We start from the raw sequence: 20,098 nt of genomic DNA on the forward strand, positions 1-20,098 counted from the left end.
CCATGCAGACTCGATGCTCGCTGCTCTGTAAAACACTTTTAATCATGCAACGAGGAGAAACTATTAACTAATGATGCAGCTCTTTGAGTTGGTAAAGATTCCAGCTTTCATCACAACATTACGAGCGCTTGTATCAAAACCCACACAGTTTAATTAAAAATAGGCTATAGAATACAAATAAGTTTGAACCATGAGCAAGCTCAGAAGGTTCAGAAAGGATCGCTGCATGATGCAACGTGTTGCACTTGTGGGCTTGTAGATTATTAGCTGTGTTTTTTTTCTTCTTCACGCGACACCATAAACGATGGATGACCAGAGAAAGAAAGAAATAGACTTCTGCTGTGTTTGTCAATGCGATTCTAGCCTAAATAATTAATCCCCTATTCAAAGTGAAGCTGTAGACCTACTTTATTTCTATATATTCCTTTACATTCAGGTCATTTTCAATCCCAGATACAATGTTTTAAACTGTTAACTGGCTCCTTTCATGCACCTGGTTGTCAAGAAAACGGCAAATTCACGGCATGCGTTTTCACTGGAGGGAAATTTGTATTGTCACGGTACTTTCATCAAAAATTACTAGGTATTTTCCCGTCAAATTCCGGCCCCCAATACTGCCGGGACACAAAATAAGTGGCCGTTTTCACATGGCGTGAATTTCAAAATTGCCGTCATTTTTGAAAAAACTCCCAGAAGTTTTGCTCAGTGAAAACGGGGCTTTAGTTAAGCCGGTTTTCCACAGGCCCAACTCCACACCACTCCACACCACACCGCCCACTTGTGTCAGGTTTTCCACTACAAGGAACTGGGTAGAGTGGTGTGAAAGTGGTACTTAACGGGGTACCAAAACGGCTCCACTCTCGAGTGGAGCCGTTTTAGTACCCCTATGCCAAGTGAGGCCAAATCAGTGACGTATACACGCTGCTGATACTGATTGGTCAGAGACAGAGTCTCACGGCTGAGCTGTGTCTTTCAACACAACAACTTGAGACAGATTTTAGTATGCAGTCACGGCTGCAAATCAAATATAAAAGCAAAGCCTGTTTGTTTTAAAAGAGGACGATTAGGCAGAATTGTGTTCCCCAGCCCTGCAGTTGAGATACCACGAAGCACCAAGAACATTAACCAACACAAACAGTGGACATACACATAGGCTATATCGTCGCGAGTCGCAATTATCAACGGCAAATGCGTCGGCAATCCGTTATTTTATATAGATCTCAGTGAGATGTCTCCTGTTTGTATTTGTAACTGCGTGTGTTGAATGGGGGAACGAATCTACAGTAGCCTACATGTACTGTACTGTACTGTTGCTGCGCTAGCATAGCCTCTACATTAGCTTACTTCTTTGTGTAGTTTGGCCAATAAAGTTATTATTTGACCATGAACATCCCGACGTTAGTCGTCGCTATAGTTGTAAAGACTTGATGAAGACCTGTGTGAGTGTGTGGCATCTAAAACATTGTCCACCACATCTCCGTGTTGAATGGGGAAAAGAATCTACAGTAGCCTACATGTACTGTACTGTAGCTTAGCATGTATGCTAGCGCAACTAGCCTCTACTCTTCTTTGTGTAGTTTGGCCAATAAAGTTATTATTTGACTATGTTCACCCCGACGTTAGTCGTCGCTATAGTTGTAAAGACTCGATGAAGACCTGTGTGAGTGTGTGGCATCTAAAACATTGTCCACCACATCTCTAAAAATAATTAGCGCAAGTTAGCATCTCTGTTGTGTTTACAGACTGAGGAGAGTATCCATATGTTGAAAGGGGCGTCGATTTCTTTCGGGAGCGGAGGGGAGGAGGGGGAGAGGGGAGGAGGAGAGGAGGGGGGGGGGGTACTGTAGTGGAAAACCTACATAAAAAATGCGGTGCGGTGTCGTGCCGTGTCGTGTAGTGTCGGGCTAAAAACTGGTATGGAAAACCGGCTTTACAAACTAACTAGTAGTTACTAAGCCTCTAGTAAGGACGGTCCCACCCTTTTTTACAGTACACTAATAAGACAAAATAAGACATAATAAAGCCATAATTAAGAAATAATGTGTTGGTAATTAGAACTTATAATGTTTTATTAGACAAGAACAAAGACAGAATAAGACAGAATAAAGCCACAATAAGGATGATGTTTTATTACCCCTTGAATGAAACGTAACATATCAGGGTCCCAACAAACTCTAATAAGTCCTATAAGACCAATCAGGGTCTTAACAAAGTCTACTTATTTAACATTAGGCTTCATTAGAAAATAATGTGCTCTAATTACAAACAAATTATCACTCATTATCACAGAATTGTACTGTAAAAACTAATCAACGACAAGGTAATTAGAACTTATCATTTTCATTAGACAGAAACAAAGACAGAATAAAGCCATAATAAGGATGGTGTTATTAACCCTTGAATGAAACGTAACAAATCAGGGTCATAACAAACTCTTCTTATTTAACATTAGGCTTCATTACAAAATAATGTGCTCTAATTACAAACAAATTAGCACTCATTATCACAGAATTGTACTGTAAAACCTAATCAACGACAAGGTAATTAGAATGTATTAGACAGAAACAAGACAGAATAAGACAGAATAAGGATGATGTTATTACCACTCAAATGAAACGTAATAAATCAAGGTCCTAACAAACTCTTCTTATTTAACATTAGGCTTCATTACAAAATAATGTGCTCTAATTACAAACAAATTAGCACTCATTATCACAGAATTGTACTGTAAAAACTAATCAACGACAAGGTAATTAGAATTTATTAGACAGAAACAAGACAGAATAAGACAGAATAAGGATGATGTTATTATATGAACAATGGCCGAACTCTCCTCCAGGGGGAGCTCCTGAGCACATTTTTCCCTGCCTGCTGCAGAAGAAGAGAGGAGGAAGCCAGCAGCAGAGCAGAGAGCTTCATATGTTTTTCTAAGAGAGTGTTTTGACACATGTTCCAAAGCTTTAAAAGCTGATTCTGAGGCAACTAAATGTGATTAACCTTACAGACATTGAGTAAATGATTTTCTATGTTACTGTATGCTGCCAGATGACCTGAGAGTACCGTTTCCTTTTCTTTTGATGAAGAATCTCTGGTGAGTGTAATTGTCTTTTGTGTGCCTTTCTTAACAAGGGTGCTATGCTCATTGTTCATATAATAACATCATCCTTATTCTGTCTTATTCTGTCTTGTTTCTGTCTAATAAATTCTAATTACCTTGTTGTTGATTAGTTTTTACAGTACAATTCTGTGATAATGAGTGCTAATTAGTTTGTAATTAGAGCACATTATTTTGTAATGAAGCCTAATGTTAAATAAGAAGAGTTTGTTAGGACCCTGATTGGTCTTATGAGTTTGTTGGGACCCTGATATGTTACGTTTCATTCAAGGGGTAATAAAACATCATCCTTATTGTGGCTTTATTCTGTCTTATTCTGTCTTTGTTCTTGTCTAATAAAACATTATAAGTTCTAATTACCAACACATTATTTCTTAATTATGGCTTTATTATGTCTTATTTTGTCTTATTAGTGTACTGTAAAAAAGGGTGGGACCGTAAGGACTTTACTCCATAACTTAGGACAGAACCTACGTTCTGGTGGTGCAACCTGCAGGCCCATTGCAAGTTGCTGCACTCTGTCATCTACTCTGAGCCACCCCACTCTTAACTGGTGAGTAGCGGTGAGGTGAGTCTGAAGGAAGGTTAAGCAGGACCCTAATTAGTTTGTTTTGGGCTGTTTGGAGCTTAGTTTTTAGGGCTTGTGGGGCGTCCCGATACCATACGTGGACTCCATAGTCAAAGAGGGGCTCGACTATTGCACCAGCTATGGTCTTCAGGGTGTTGAAATTGACCATCGGGGCGATCCTCCGTAGGAAACGAGTATGTTGGTTGATTTTATTTACTACTTTAGAAGTCATCTTTTCGCTGGAAAGATTAGCTTCAAGGATACATCCTAAGTAGGAGATTTCGTTTTTACGTGTTATGACCTTGTCACCCACTTTGATTGTGAAGTTGTCGACTTTATTGAGGTTATGATTTGATCCAAAGAGGATGGATTCGGTTTTACCCAGGTGAATTGATAGTTTGTTGTCATTAAGCCATGGGCAGATCTTGCTTAGTTCAGAGTTAACACATATGGTGCCAACCCCGAGTTTCCCGAGTTTGTATTGGTACTAGTGCTGTGCCAACCCCGAGTTTCCCGAGTTTGGGCCGTTTTTGAAAAAAAAAGAAAAAAAAAATTCAATTTTTTTTTTTCCAAATTTTTTTTTGGACCTCCAGAAATGTATTAGGCATGATCGCGATCGCGAAATTGCATGTTTAACCCCCATACCAACCCATTCTTTCAAACATGGCAGCCATGTTTGTTTACATCTGAAGAAAACATAATGGCTGATAAATCATGAATGCCTGAACGGATTTCCAAGCGGATTTTTTTGTTTGAAAGCTGTGAACAGCATCTACACACGTGGTGCATCATCTAGGCATGGGCGTGCACTTTTTACACACTTGCACAATTACATGGAAGACATTGAAGAGAAAAAATCATAGCAACATAACGTTTTTTCAACCTGCAAGTGGTCCTTGCCCGAGACTAGGAGAGCCGAGTCATCCGCGAACAGGAACAGGTTGCAGTCGCAAGCAGATGCCATGTCGTTTACATATATTAGGAACAACAGAGGCCCCAGTATGCTACCTTGAGGAACACCACAGTTTACTGGGGGGGGGGGGGACAGGATACCGTTCACCTCCACCACCTGTTCCCTCCCCACCAGGTAAGACTGCATCCAACTCACTGCTGCGCTGTTAAGACCGATAGCTTCAAGTTTCTCAATCAGAATAGAGTGGTTCACGGTGTCAAATGCCTTCTGGAGGTCCATCATGACCATGCCACTATATTTGCCCAAATCCGCTTCGCGTTTGATTTGGTCAGTCAAATAGAGAAGGCATGTGTCAGTGGAATGGGATTTTCTGAAACCAGATTGGAACTCGTAAATCAGATTATTCTCATCAAGATATCTTGCAATCTGTTCGTAGACTACTTTTTCCATGACTTTGGATATGGAGCTAAGAATGGAAATGGGGCGGTAGTTGCCAGGGTCTAGTTTGCTTACCTTTTTTATGCAGGGGCGTTACTTTTGCTAGTTTGAAGTCCTGGGGGACATGACCCTGTTCGATTGATAGGTTAATTAAGTGGGTAATGATTGGAGCCATGGAGGCTGCTGAGTGGGTTTTGAGGTCAGGGTTGAAACGTTGTAATTGTATCTGTGTTTTTGGACCGTCACTTTTGACCCACAAGGTGGCAGCCTCCAGGGAAAAAATAAATAAATACAAAAAGAATACATAATTGCTCATTAACAACCACACCAGGGGTTCTAATGAAGTAATGTCAACCTCCTAGACACATGAAAAACAGAAAAAGTACAAAACTATGGCACCACCTCTAATGAAATGAAATCATAACATTTATCAATTTACAGCAGCCATATTTCGGTGTGACCACATTGTTTATTTTTTCCTCTGTTGTGCTGATTGATGGTGGTTTTCACTGTTTACAGTGAAAAGGTTTTTCTTCAGTGTGGATATGCTGGTGTCTCTTCAGATTACTTAACACACTAAAGTTCTTTCCGCACTGATTACAGTGAAAAGGTTTTTCTCCAGTGTGGATACGCTGGTGAATCCTCAGGTGACCTAACTGACTGAAACTCTTGTCACACTCTTTACAGTGAAAAGGTTTTTCTCCAGTGTGTATACGCTGGTGGATCTCCAGGTCACCAAACTGACTGAAACTCTTGTCACACTGTTTACAGATGAATGGTTTTTCCCCAGTGTGGATACGCTGGTGTATCTTCAGGTTACTTAACTGACTGAAACTCTTGTCACACTCTTTACAGTGAAAAGGTTTTTCTCCAGTGTGTATACGCTGGTGGATCTCCAGGTCACCAAACTGACTGAAACTCTTGTCACACTGTTTACAGATGAATGGTTTTTCTCCAGTGTGTATACGGTGGTGACTCCTCAGGTGACCTAACTGACTGAAACGCTTGTCACACTCTTTACAGATGAATGGTTTTTCTCCAGTGTGTATACGCTGGTGACTGTTCAGGTGACCAAAATGACTGAAACTCTTGTCACACTCTTTACAGTGAAAAGGTTTTTCCCCAGTGTGTATACGCAGGTGACTCTTCAGGTTACATAACTGACTGAAACTCTTGTCACACTCTTTACAGTGGAAAGGTTTTTCTCCTGTGTGGATTGACAGGTGTCTCTTCAGATCACTTAAATGACTGAAACTCTTGTCACACTGTTTATAGATATGAGTTTTCCTCCGTGTATAAGTCAGATCATGTGTTTTTACTTCTCCTGGTTGAGTATTGGTAATCTTTTGATGACTGCAATATATTGGTTTGTCTGTGTCTCCTTGTTCCAGGCTGGTTACAATTCTGGTGATTTGCTCGAAGGATTCTGAGGGGATCTGTCCATTTATGGGCATTTGGCGGTAGAGGTCGTCATGGCTTGATTGAGATCTGAATGTACAATCAGAGCAAATCCGCGTCTATACATGGACTGTGATAGGGACAGAGTCTTAGGTTCCGTTGGGTAATGGAGGAATTATTCTTCCTCCTTATCTACGGCACTGAGTAATAACACTACACACTGATCCTCTGGTCTCTGTGGAATGAAGTGAAATTCAAAAATATTCTCACATATTATACGATGCTCTGGTCTGACCTCACTCACAACATAAACGGTTGCTATGCATGCCTGACAACACCGATGTGTACAGGCTGCCGGATATTTGGGCAAGAGTGACATCATCAATATGACATCACCACAATGATGGAAGAGATCCACGTAGATGCCATGCCGTAATTAGACCCAGTTTATTTATTGTGGGCTCGCCTGAAAGGCGAGAACACTATGTTATCTTCGTTATTTATTTATCAAGTTACGCCATGACAGTACAAAGGCAGGGCCCTAATGAGGTGCAATTGAGGTGCGGAAAAAAATCTGGGAGTGGTGTTAGCTGGAGTATTGGTTGAGCTTCACATGACAGTTAGCACGCTGCAGAATATAGTCACGAGCGAGCCCACACTGTTTAGTAAGAACAGTATTTCTAGTTTCATAATGATATTTTCACATACATAACTTCATCAAGGTCCATGGTTCACAATCGGATTGGGTTCAAACTGTACTGTACTAAGTTCAAGGCATACAGTACATAATTATGGAGTCCTCTTTAATCTCTGAAGACAGAAGTTCATGGTTATGAACTAAACCCATCTTCAGACTTGAGTAAACGCCTAATAAATGACACCAGAAGAACCATCTTCAAGATTCATTACCTGCGGGGAAGGGCAGAATGTGAGGGGGAGAGAGAGGTGGCGCTGTCAGAGCCATAAATAACAGTGTGAACTAATCAACTGTCAGTCACCCTCAGGCAAAAGAGCGTGCCTCCGAAGACAACAGACAACTAGAAAGATGAAATTCTGGGAAATTCCAAGTGTGGTTCCCCTGACGCGAGTCACGAGGAATCCGCTGGGAAATTTATTCTGTCTTACCATTTATTGGGACCAAAGGTCGCAGTTTACTATGAGAAACGTCACAGCTTGTCCGTCCCCGTCCGAGTACACATTTTTACGGTCTATGGGTTTGCCGCTCTAACATCTTGCTCTGATGTCACTGTGATGTCAGGGGAACCACTCTACCAGGCTTCACTGTGATGTCACACAAACAGAATCCCTTTAATGCCCATATATGGAGTTCCCTGATGTCATCAATATTAATGATGCCCTGTTAGAGAGATCCCTGTTATGCCAGGGGGAACAAATCCCTTTTATGCCCATATATGGAGATATGGAGATATCTGTGATGCCAGGGGAACAAATCTGTTTTATGCCCAATATGGAGATCCCTGATGTCCACATCAATGTGGCACATCCTCGCCCTAAAGGGTGAGGCCGCTTGTTGCCCTGAGGCATCTTACTAGTATTAGATATTGTGATGACAAGTGAAGCATGACCAAAAGCTTCACTATTCTGTTGTGCAGCCGCCTAACCTGGATAACATACTCAGAAACTTTACAAAACACAGGTTCACTTAGCTAGAAAAAGAAACCTCTGGCCGAATACAATAGTGTGTTGCCTATGGCAACCACAATAATTGCCATGAATAAAACAACACCAACTTCAACATCGTCTGGAAACTCACTCAATGTGCCGTTCTCCCTTGTCACTGTTAATGCTCCTTCCGTCTGACGTAACAATATTATGGTTTGACATTTCCGCTGTCAACATTTCTGCAGTCAGAGAGAGTGAAGTCTTCATTGCAGTGAATACTAGAAATATACTATAATACTAGCTCTGGCTCGGTTGCCTACCCAGGGCTGTGCAAGTCGTGGGTTGGAGCCTTATTTTAGTCATACACTGGTGTTATGCAAAAGTAGTGAAAATAGCTGACCTATAAGCTTGGGCTTATGATGACATGATTATTTGATTGATTGACTGACTGACTTTATTAGACAGAAATGTAAACAGCACGAAGGATTGTGAGTAACGCCAAAGAAAGACAGCTTAGAATTGATTCATGATCATATTGGAGTGCATGGCGTCCCTGGACTTCTGTAGCAAAAGCCCCACTCTCTTTTACATTACTGAGGACGCCACCGCCTAATGAGGTGTTAATCAGGTGATGAAACGCCGCTGACATGAAAGCAGGGCACACAGTCAAAAAACCAAACCCAGCCACTCCCACTACGCAGCATGCTTAGCAGGCTTGGAGAAGTTCCTAATTGAAATGAGACAGACTGGCTTTTCCGTCACACACCAACGGACTCCCAGGGGGTGGATTGTTGACTCACTCCTCGCAGGTCACAGGAAAGCCTTCCAATAATCCACATGGATTAGATGAACATAAAGATGAGGCTGTGTAGTAACTCAGTAACACGATATCCATGTAGCTCTAGATAAAAATCTATCTGGAAGATTGTATGAATGCGTGAGCATGCATCACCAGAGACCCTTTCATGCTCTCATCTCATTCAAGATGAGTATCTGCCCAGTGGTTTGGATGACAGATGATAGAGTTATCATCATGAATGATAAAGTTATCATCATGAACGAGGGAATCGCTCTTCAAGAGGACAGAGAGTAGACAGCCTGTTCTGGGAGTGGGAAATAGCACTGGATGTAATGGAGGATCGTGTGGTTGGTTTCTTGGTTTCCGGGAAGAGGGAGGTCTTTGTAAGAGCCAGCCTGAGGGGACAAGTATACAGTGTTTCACAATCTGTTGATGATCTCCCCAATGGCAGGGGGTGGTTCGCTGCAGTCATCCTCTCTAGTACGCAGACTAGCTGCTACTATTACTTCCTGGTTGCCAGTACAGTACCTTCTGTCTACATAATAAAATAAGTGCAATAAATATGCACACTCAAAAACATATGCTTTATTTTATACTTTCTCATATGACACATATGCTTCACAATGCAACAAGTCGTGAGTTTGTATAGGCAATTTCTTGATGACCATTTACATCTATAATGACATACTGTACATAAAGTGGTTACGTGTTTCTGTGTGGGTTTTATAAATATGTAAGTATTATGAGAGTTCGTGCCTAATAACTACAGGATCCATTGGAACACAGGTTCTTTTCCCCCCCATCTTTTGAAAAGTTACTGTTTTGGACGCACAAGGTTTGCTTCGACAACATGCTAAACATGCACACGTATACACAGATCATCAACTGTGTCTGTTAAAAGCACTGTTTAAAAGCCAAGGCAGCAACTCCGTTCAGCCCTGTTCTCACTTAAGGCTGAATGAAAGAGCTGTAGTGTGACTGCTGGAGTGATGACTGCACACTAGTGATGATGTGGCTGGGTCAGCGCAGATGTCAGCACCCGCCAGTTTTTACTATTCAACCACATAATACAGGTGTGAATCATATACGCATGACCCTGAACCCACGTCACGAGAGAGAAATATCAGAATTATACAGTAGGCCATATTACTTGTAACATTTTTCAGGATCTCCTCTATCCAGACTCACGCATGATTGTTCAGAAAGTTGTTTTTCAAACCACAGGGTCCATATGCATCAACAGGGGACCCGTCCGTCCTCCATTACTACCTTGCACAGTAATGCACACCAAACATAAACAATTGCTCCCTCTCTAACTGTGCATACTCAATGAGGCCCCAGGGGACTGCAGTGTCTACAATGCTGCTCATTAGGACCTGTCTGGCATCCCGAATTGCTCAACCCTAGTATCTAATCAATTTGGCTTTCACTTAAAAATGGTCACTTAAAAATGGTTGGCTCTGAGCACGATGAATGAGTCAGCAAAATCCTATCCAGCAACTGTAATGTTGAATGTGGTGCACCTCTCACTAGGCCTTTTAAGTATGGAGACCAATCTTTGTCTTTGCCCTAATGGAATTGCTCAGGTGATTCATTTGGTGTTTAATCTTTTCCTCTGGAAATCCAGAGAGAAGTTGTTAATGTAGTTCAAAAACTCACTGCTTACTTACAGTATAGTCAGTTTATGACATTTGGCTTTGTCAGTGAAAAGTTATATAATTTTTTAAGCCATACTGTATATACTTCTTGTATGAAAATAACAGATCAACAAAAAGCGTTCCATTGCTATGCATTCTGAGATGCATTCTTTAGATCTGCAATTTTTAAAAAATGGTTGGCTCTGAGCACGATGAATGAGTCAGCTCAGGGCAGCAAAATCCTATCCAGCAACTGTAATGTTGAATGTGGTGCACCTCTCACTACTAGGCCTTTTAAGTATGGAGACCAATCTTTGTCTTTGCCCTAATGCAATTGCTCAGGTGATTCATTTGGTGTTTAATCTTTTCCTCTGGAAATCCAGAGAGAAGTTGTTAATGTAGTTCAAAAACTCACTGCTTACTTACAGTATAGTCAGTTTATGACATTTGGCTTTGTCAGTGAAAAGTTATATAATTTTTTAAGCCATACTGTATATACTTCTTGTATGAAAATAACAGATCAACAAAAAGCGTTCCATTGCTATGCATTCTGAGATGCATTCTTTAGATCTGCAATTTTTTACCCTAACCCTAACCCTTAACCAAAAATATCACTTACACAATGTTTAACCAAAAGTGGTGTACTTTAAGTTTAAATTGTGATATTATAAAAAACATAAATACCAGACACTGCAGACAGTGTCTTCCCTTTGGTATTTAATTCAGTCTGACCAGCAGGGATAAAACTTATCCCTAACAGCAATAACACTAATTCACCAGAAGAGAGATATCAAAAGCAGAAGCATTGTCTCCCAACCCTAGCAAACGGAACCCTGCTAATGTCATTGATTACATGATCTCTGAATAAGGGGCAGTCCATACTGTCTCCCAACACCAAACTTTTCATCGGAAAGATCAGACTTTCCGAACTCAAAATCAGGGTAATCCTTTTCAGAAGTTGCGAGTGATGGCATTTTGTAGTTGAACCGGACCTTTCCGACGAAAGGTTTGGTGGTCGGAGACAGTATGGTCCATAAGTGCCATAAGTGATGCCCTCTGGTACAAAGTTACGGGCATCACTTCTCAGCCCCTGTGGATGCATGAAACTAGACTGAACTTTGTTGAGGTGCGAACTTGTGCCTTGTGCACTCGGGGCGATATATTATATGACCTAGTTGTGCGCTAGCAGAGTGCGCAAATACTTTGATCGGTGCTGGCTATATGGGTATGTGATGACACTTGTTGGTTGGTGGTGACGTCTCGGGGACCTCACATCTAGAGAGTGAGGGTTATTTATATCAGGTCGCACTTGTTGGTGGTGACGTCACCGAGAATGCTGCTCCCTCATTGGCTAAAGGCCCTGCCTTTGTACTGTCGGCCGGAAACAGACGGCACCGACACACAGTCGCAAGTAATAATGCACTCAATAGTGCAGCATTTCTATAGCTTGTTGGAAGCAAGGCAAAATCGTAGGTACAGTAAGAGGCTAATGTTATTCTGAAAATATTATCATATCCAAGTACAAAATCTATGTTTAATTCTTTGTCTGGGTGGTTAGATACCAAATGTCTTAAGAGGGCATTGTGGGTAGAGTACGCTGATGGCACTGTGCTCTGTGTTATACTGGTGATTATCCTAATTCTAAATAACAGTGTGGGACGGCATCATTGTACACTGTGAAGTCCACAGTGCATTTGGATACTATCAGAGTTCAATTAATACTGTAGTAGCCCCTGCTGATCAGGAAATGCTACTGCAAAAAAAACAACAGCTGCCGTAAGAGGAAAATAATTCTTTCTTCTGGGAGATTCTGTTACAATTCGATTTTCGGTCAAAAGTGTACACAGTACACACAGTACAGTTCTCTGCCATGTGTGTTAGGCCCAGCATCCTTTGAAATGTGGCTGGGGATATATGAGTCACAGAAATACATCACACACAAAGTATGATGCAATCTAGGACACACATGCATGCGCACAGACAAGGACACATTTGGTACACAGACCACCAGCACCACAGTGCCAGATAAAAGTAGCAAAATACACAGGAAGATGCATGATTAGTGTTCATCAAATCAGGATTAAGTGTCAAAGCTGTTAACAACTGAGACGGTTCCTGTCAGATCATGTTACAACTGAATCCAAACAAAGCATAAGGCTCAGGTGCTTTAAACTCTCACTCTATTTGCTGCCTGACGAAATAGCTCATATCCCAACCTAAAGCAGATGTGCAACATTGACAAACATAAATGGTGCTTACATTATACAGAACAATGCCCTAATGAAAGACAAAAAAATTAACTTCTTCTTGGAATGATATATAGAATGAATCCCATAATGCTTTACAATATAAGACAGTTATTAAATACACAATCAAACAGCAAGCCACGTCACCTCATCCAATCTGGGAACCCATAGGCAAAAAAAAAAAGAAAAAAGGATTACACCTCATCTAGTTATTCTGTGTGAATTGCCAGATCTGCATATGGAGCTGTCCAGATGCATATGGTGCTGAAACACAGAAATAAAAGAATATCCACAAGTTTCCCAAGGAGCTTACTGGGGAAAAGTGGGTGTGTTAATGTGGGCTCCACTTCCTCCACAGAGCTGATTCAAATCACTTAACAAAGCACCAAGTAATCAATCACCATGAAGAGACCCAATGAATCATGAGACACATGAAACTTGTGGATAGAGGCTTCTTCTTTCGCATGACTTTTACTAAAACACTCTTCCACCACTATCCGTTCAAATCATGGTATTTCAATCTCATCAAAGACCCTTCTGAAATATTCATGACTGTTTCCTTCAAGATTAACAAACCAACATTGTCCTACAACATCCTTTCTATGTAAAACTTCACATCATTTTCAACAGTTGCCAGGCCAAATCTTGCCAGAGAGAGAGAGAGAGAGAGAGAGAGAGAGAGAGAGAGCGAGAGAGAGAGAGAGGGTGGAAAGAACCCTATAATGTAATATGCAACAATAATGAAAGCAACATGCACTCATTGGCTACACTTTGACTGATTGAAATGATGACTCATCATTTATCAATGTAGTTTACATGAATGAGCCACATTGATCTATTCTAGACCTACAAACTTTTCGAAAAGTAATCATCATAGGTCCAACATTTCTTTTTGGAATATGCCTACACATGTCATTTCAAGAATACCTGGAGCAACCTCATTACTTTAATCCACTGCAGACTTTGCCTGTTTTTCAAACCACAATATTAGAAAATAATAATATACACACAGGATATATAGGGGTATAGTAAATATAAATAGCTTAGTATTATGCTCAGCATACATCAAACATCATAGCTACTATAGGCCTACAGAGAAATATTAACTGGCAACAAGCCATTTCGAGAATAATGTTTATACCTTCTGTGCTTCACTGCAAAAAAAACATGGCCCAGCCAGAGTTGTTGCTACCCAAATGAATACACAGTTGGCTACTGTGTACTGTACAGTATTGTTTGATTCAACAGGTCAGGAGAAGTATTTCCGATTTCCAATACTTTTACTTCTACTCCAAATGATCCAAATGTTGTACTTTTACTCCATTACATTTATTTGAAAATAAATCCTATTAAAACATACATTAGCCACTTTAGCCCTATCCCCTATTTTATACATAGGCTATTTTCAAAAATGTTGTAGGCCTATAAGTGCATTTTGATGCCAATACTTTTGCACTTTTACTCAAGTAGGCCTACCTACATGTTGAATTCCGGGACTTGTACTTGTAACAGTATTTCTACATTGCAGAACTGATACTTTTACTTAAGTACAGTTTGAGTACTTTTTCCACCACTGCCCAATGAGGAAGTGTGTATTTGTATACCATATAAAATTGGTACAGGCTGGCTGATTAACAACAGGCAACAGCCCCTTCATTGTGTCAACCCATCGCCACGTCGGTGGCAACCGTGGCATTATATTGCAGCAACTGCAGCACTTCAGCTACACTTCTTACAAATAATCAAAAGCAATCACAGCGCAATAAACACCAGGAGCATGAAACAATTCCCTTGCCTGTCGGTCTGTAAGGCATTGTCAGTTGTAGCACCGAATCCGTTGAATTTACAGTAGCGGTGGATTCACTTGACGTGACATTTCTCGACAGTCTCTCGATCCCCGCGCCGTTCATTCACTGCAGCACTGATCGGAACAGTCAATAACGCCCATGCATCTTTCGCTAGACTATAGCATCTAACTTCAAAAATGTTACTGAATAACGTTTTACTGTGGGGTACAAACCACAGAAGAACTGCCCTATCCACGTATTCTCCCCATGTGAAGATCAGTTTAAAATTCACATTGCTCACCTTAACAATGGTTCCTTCTGATAGCGTCAGATGAAGAGGATGCTGTGTTTGCTTGCCACCAAGAAGAGATAGGAACTCCCACCTACTAGTCTAGGGGGCCGTCTGTCTGTAGTAGGCTAAATTAAACACCTGCGTTAAAAGCTGAATACGAGGATGTTCAATGCACTATAAGAGGCATCAATTCAAAACATGTAGGTCTAAATCAATTACCTCAAGAAATAGCCTAATCTAATGATTTGATGTGCAGGTTTATGGCGAAATCTAGCTCTGTTCCATAGCGTTAAGGAGTTTTCCTTAACGCTATGTCACTGATGAGCCCTTGCGCCGCATGAAAGGCTGCGCACCTTCTCGTCTGTAGTACAAAATATAATATACCGTTTCGCTACTCACCAAAACAAAGACGGCTTTAGGGAGTTGAAAGCGTACTTTCCTTAGTGGGAACACTATGAGACCCCCACCTCATGTCTAAAATACACTTTTTAGCCAGAAAAGAAAATACTTGCTGCAAGGGAAAATCTGGTCAATGGTATTTCCTATTGACAAGATCTCTAGAGGGCAGTGTGGAGTAGCTAAAACCTCGGGTGAAATATTTTCTTTTCTGGCCAAAAGTGTATTTTAGACGTGAGGTAGGCCGTGGGGGGATCCAAGTGTTCCCACTATAAAAAAAAAGAATGTGTAGGCTTTCAAAATCTTAGAACAGTCGTTGTTATGGTGAGTAGCGAAAATGTATTTTTTTATTTTTTAATACAGACGAGAGGTCTGGGTGTGAGTGCACGCGGGCTCAGACAGATGACAGATATAACTCATAGGACCAGAGCTAGGCGAAATCGTTTTTTAAACGATTGAATTTAGTTTTGTATGGGCCTGAGTTGCTGAATATAAAACCAGAATATTGATATACAGTGTAACAGTATAGAACATATTCTGAATGCTCGATTTGAAAAGTAAAAGCATTGAGTGGTCAGCTCCACCTGCTGGACATTTGGCATAATCGCAATTCCTAAAACAAAGCATGAACAGTGTCAGGTGGTATATGAAGATTAGGTTATTTCTTAATAGGAATAGAACATTCTAAATTGTAAGCAGATTAGTTAATAGTTAGCTCTGTTCCATTGCATTAGAAGGAACTCCTCATGGAAGTGCCATTATTAGCCAGCAATTGTAAAACCACCAGCAACGGCACCGTCGTCTTTAGTTTGAAGATGACGTGCTATGAAATTCACAAATAAATACCACTAAAAAGGAAAAGAGAAAAAGAAAAGTAAATCGCAGGGCCGCATCCAGACCAGCAGACGGCGCTAACAAACGATATGGTGGCCAGCGAGCGGCCAGCTTCACTCATGAAAGACAGATCCACGGCATCGTCGACACCAACGAAGCCTAATTTATGCTCCGTCGCACGAAGGTGTCGCGTGTCAAAAATAGTCGACCTACAAGCTCACAATGCGTCGCGGATGCGACGCGTTGTGAACTTGTAGGTCGGCTATTTTCGACGCACGACACACCGTCTAGCGACGAAGCATGAATCGGGCTTAAACGAGATGTTCTGCAGAGCTGCGTGGTGCTGAAAGGACAGCTCCTTCCCCACACATCTGCAGGTAAGCAGGTTGCTGCATGTGTCCTGGTCGTCTGGATTTCTGTCAAGTGTCAAGGATTTTCAACATGAAAGGATGTTGCATTTACGATTGTTGTCATTCACAATTTGAGTATTTGACGCAATATTTCCATTTAAGTGAAATTGACACACTTTAATTAGGCTATGATGATCACTTGGTCATGGCCTAATCATAGCCACAACATCTGTTCATTTAATAGAGAAAACAGCATGCAGACAGTAAATGATCACACACCTTGCCTTATTATTGTTATATTTGTTCTGTAGAGCCACATTTTCTTTGACATGATGCAGGAATACTGTACAAAGGAACAATATGGGAAAACCCAGCAAAATGTTCCAAACAGCCTTAACGTTACAGGGGCCTCAGGCTTCTTACAGCAAGCCAATTAATTATGTGATGATGATGATGATGATGATGATGATGATGATGATGATTACTATTACTATTATTATTATTTGGTTGTTGTTGTTGTTGTTGTTGTTGTTGTTGTTGTTGTTGTTGTTGTTGTTGTTGTTGTTGTCGTCGTTTAATATTGATGCCCTCTTTATCTTTACTTTCGCAGAGCGATATTTACCAGGATGTTGAAACTGAGACTCTTAAATGCTGTAGCACCCACATACTTCTTCACAGCTACTGGAGTCACGTTCATTTTGCATTTCTTTATGTTCCTCCCGACGATTTTCACACATCCAGGAACGTCACTGACCGGATCTATGATACTTCATACGGTCGTTTTCCTTTTCCTGATGCTCAATGCGTTGGGAAACTACATCATGACTATTAAATATCCCTCCGAAAGTGCAAACGAGACGGTGATTCCAGTGTGTTCCCCGGACTGTCCAGACAGAGTGGACGCCCACTACCTCCTCAATGGTCGTCACTTCTGCAAACTCTGCAAGAAAGTTATCCTCAAGAGGGACCACCACTGCTTTTTTACAGGGAACTGCATTGGCAACAGAAACATGCGTTACTTCATCATGTTTTGCATCTACACGTCATGCACTTGTTTATACTCCTTGGTTCTTGGTGTGGCCTATCTTACTGTGGAATATACCATCTCCTTTGAAAACCCATTGACCTTCTTAACTCTGCTTCCCCTCTCCACCGGTTACTTCTTTATGGGTATGTTGTTTATGATTACATTATGTAGATCAGGGATCAGAGTCCACTTGGAAATATCCAGTGTTTACGGCCCACCCATCTGACCACTTAACATGACTGTGTGTTAAAGAAGCACTTCGTCCATTTCCAAACTTTCCAATCTTTGTAATTGGTCTACAAGGACTACAATGGAAACAAGCCCCATCATCGATGGGGATTCCAAGCCGATAGAAACTACAGACTTTCTCTTCCTGGAAAGATAGCATGCTGAAATAGAAGACATATCGTTCTTGAAATGATCAAACCTGTCTACCGTTAATGTCACTATAGTGAACTGTTCACAGCCCTCCTCTGAGACACAGAGTGAGTTGACAGAAATGGTGCCATCTTATAATGAGCGTCGGTGAGAACCACTTATATGAAGATACGTTTTTAAATTGGGTGAAGTGCTCCTTTAAGTGGTCAGATGGGTGGGCTGCATGCATACAGTACATGTTTAGAGCAGAGTTTATTCTAATGATCAACCAATCGATTGCGATCCGGCTTTGATCAATGAAACGAACATAGTATACTTTATGTTTTTATTTATCAGTATCAAAATTAAGAAATGTCAAGGTTTAAAAAAAAAGTTGTTACATTTTGTTAATATGTTAATGTTATTGTCATTAAAAGCTTGGTGTTTTGCCAATTATTTGGACGCCCACTCGCAGTTGGGAATCACCAAATAGATCAATGTTGATGAAAGGAAACATTAACCCACTAAAGTGTCACATCATGACCACCTTATCATAATGCTCGCTCTCTCTCTCTGGTTCTCTCCCCACCAGGAGTTATCTCGGGCATGCAGTTGTTCCTGGTGCTGATGCTGTATGTGTGGCTGGGCATTGGCCTGGTGTGTGCAGGGTTCTGCTGCCAGCAGATGCTGCTGGTGGCCCGGGGACAGACCTGGTGTCAGCTGCAGCGGGGTCAACTAGTCGAGAGCCGCAGTCCTTGGAGAGCCAACCTTAAGGATGTGTTTGGGAACCGCTGGATCTTGGGCCTTATCTTTCCTGTACAGACAGTGGAGGCATGCTCTAAGGACACAACTGAACACAAATTGGAGTGATTATGACCAAATGTGAACCATTTTCAGTTGTTCTTATCTTGAGTTTATAAGAAATTATTTGTTGGACCCATGTTGTGAACGATTTGATATAAAACCAGCAATTGGATGTTTAATAATTGCTGCCGTAGTGTATGAACTCATTAGAACACATTCCTGTGAAGGACAGGACAGGAGCCATATAAAGTAACATTATTTTTCTTTTTCTGTTCAAAGTACATAAATATGTTTTGGTAGCTTTAAAGGGGATTTTTGCATCCATTTTTAGATCCTTTCAACAGATATCGTTTTTTTCTTCTTATGTCAACATTTAATGACCACGCAATGACAAGTTTACTTTTCTTTGTGATATTTGCTAGTAGTTTTAGCAACAGCGCAGGGTTCCATGCAGTGGTCTGAGATCATAGGTTTTAATATTTTGGGTTTCTAGATAAATAGGATGCTACAATATCAGACATTCAGGAAAATATGGTAGTTTTCATACAAAAATATTTGAATCAGATATCAAGGGCTAGCATACAAAAAATAAATTGTGTTAACACAGCACAAAACTGCCAACCTTGACAACTGTATTGATAGGCCACCAGTTTTAGTGACAATATGTCTTTTGTATTCTGATCAAGTGTATTTTCTAGTTTAATGAAAGTCAGGAAAATAAGTTGACAAGTTGTAATGTGCTTTACAGTAATTGATGGGGATACTGTGTGTGTGTGTGTGTGTGTGTGTGTGTGTGTGTGTGTGTGTGTGTGTGTGTGTGTGTGTGTGTGTGTGTGTGTGTGTGTGTGTGTGTGTGTGTGTGTGTGTGTGTGTGTGTGTGTGTGTGTGTAAATTATATACAGTATTGTATATACACATATTGCATTTACATTACATTGATGATCCAGGGTATTGACCATGATGTGCCATAAAAGCATGTCTAAAACCAAATTTATACCTTGTATGCCGAAAATAACAGATTTTCAACTATGAAAACTGTTAAAGTCAAACTAATTAATATGATCATGCAAACAATGATAAATTCGATTTTACATGCTCAACAGGTTGACCCCAAAGACAAATAATACACATCTGACCCTGAACAGAAACAGCAAGTTCTCACATCTTACTCACACCCTCTAAAGAGTTTTTATGGGGACTATTATATTCCACAAATTTAGTTAGTACTAGAACTCTGCTTTGTAGAACTATTTTATCTGCAGTATTCCTGTTATACCAATAAACATATTCAAAGACATTAAGTAATACTCGTTCTTACAACTTGTTCTGTTGTATAATCATACCTAGTGCGTACACTGAGCTATTGTAGCAAAATGTGGAATGAATCAAAGAATCTCACAACCAAATTTTGTTGGATATCAATTTAATGACTTCCTCAAGATGAGAAAACAAAACAGAGAATCAATCAAAACCAATGACCGAATTTGAACACTTGTCCACATCCTTTGAGAGCT

The 20,098-nt window shown here is 40.7% G+C and overlaps 1 protein-coding gene across 1 annotated transcript; it reads left to right on the forward strand.

Annotated features, from left to right (window-relative positions):
* Window positions 1-17,019: 17,019 nt before the first annotated feature.
* zdhhc22 (zDHHC palmitoyltransferase 22) lies at window positions 17,020-18,650 on the forward strand (the record flags this gene model as incomplete). The annotated part of the gene is made up of 2 exons (XM_080750902.1): window positions 17,020-17,566; window positions 18,373-18,650. The coding sequence occupies exons 1-2, from the start codon at window positions 17,023-17,025 to the stop codon at window positions 18,648-18,650; spliced, it is 822 nt and encodes a 273-aa protein (XP_080607028.1). The 5' UTR covers window positions 17,020-17,022.
* Between the last annotated feature and the right edge of the window lie 1,448 nt (window positions 18,651-20,098).

Source organism: Nannobrachium achirus (genome assembly GCF_963921795.1).
Source record: "Nannobrachium achirus genome assembly, chromosome: 20".
NCBI classification, from domain to species: domain Eukaryota; kingdom Metazoa; phylum Chordata; class Actinopteri; order Myctophiformes; family Myctophidae; genus Nannobrachium; species Nannobrachium achirus.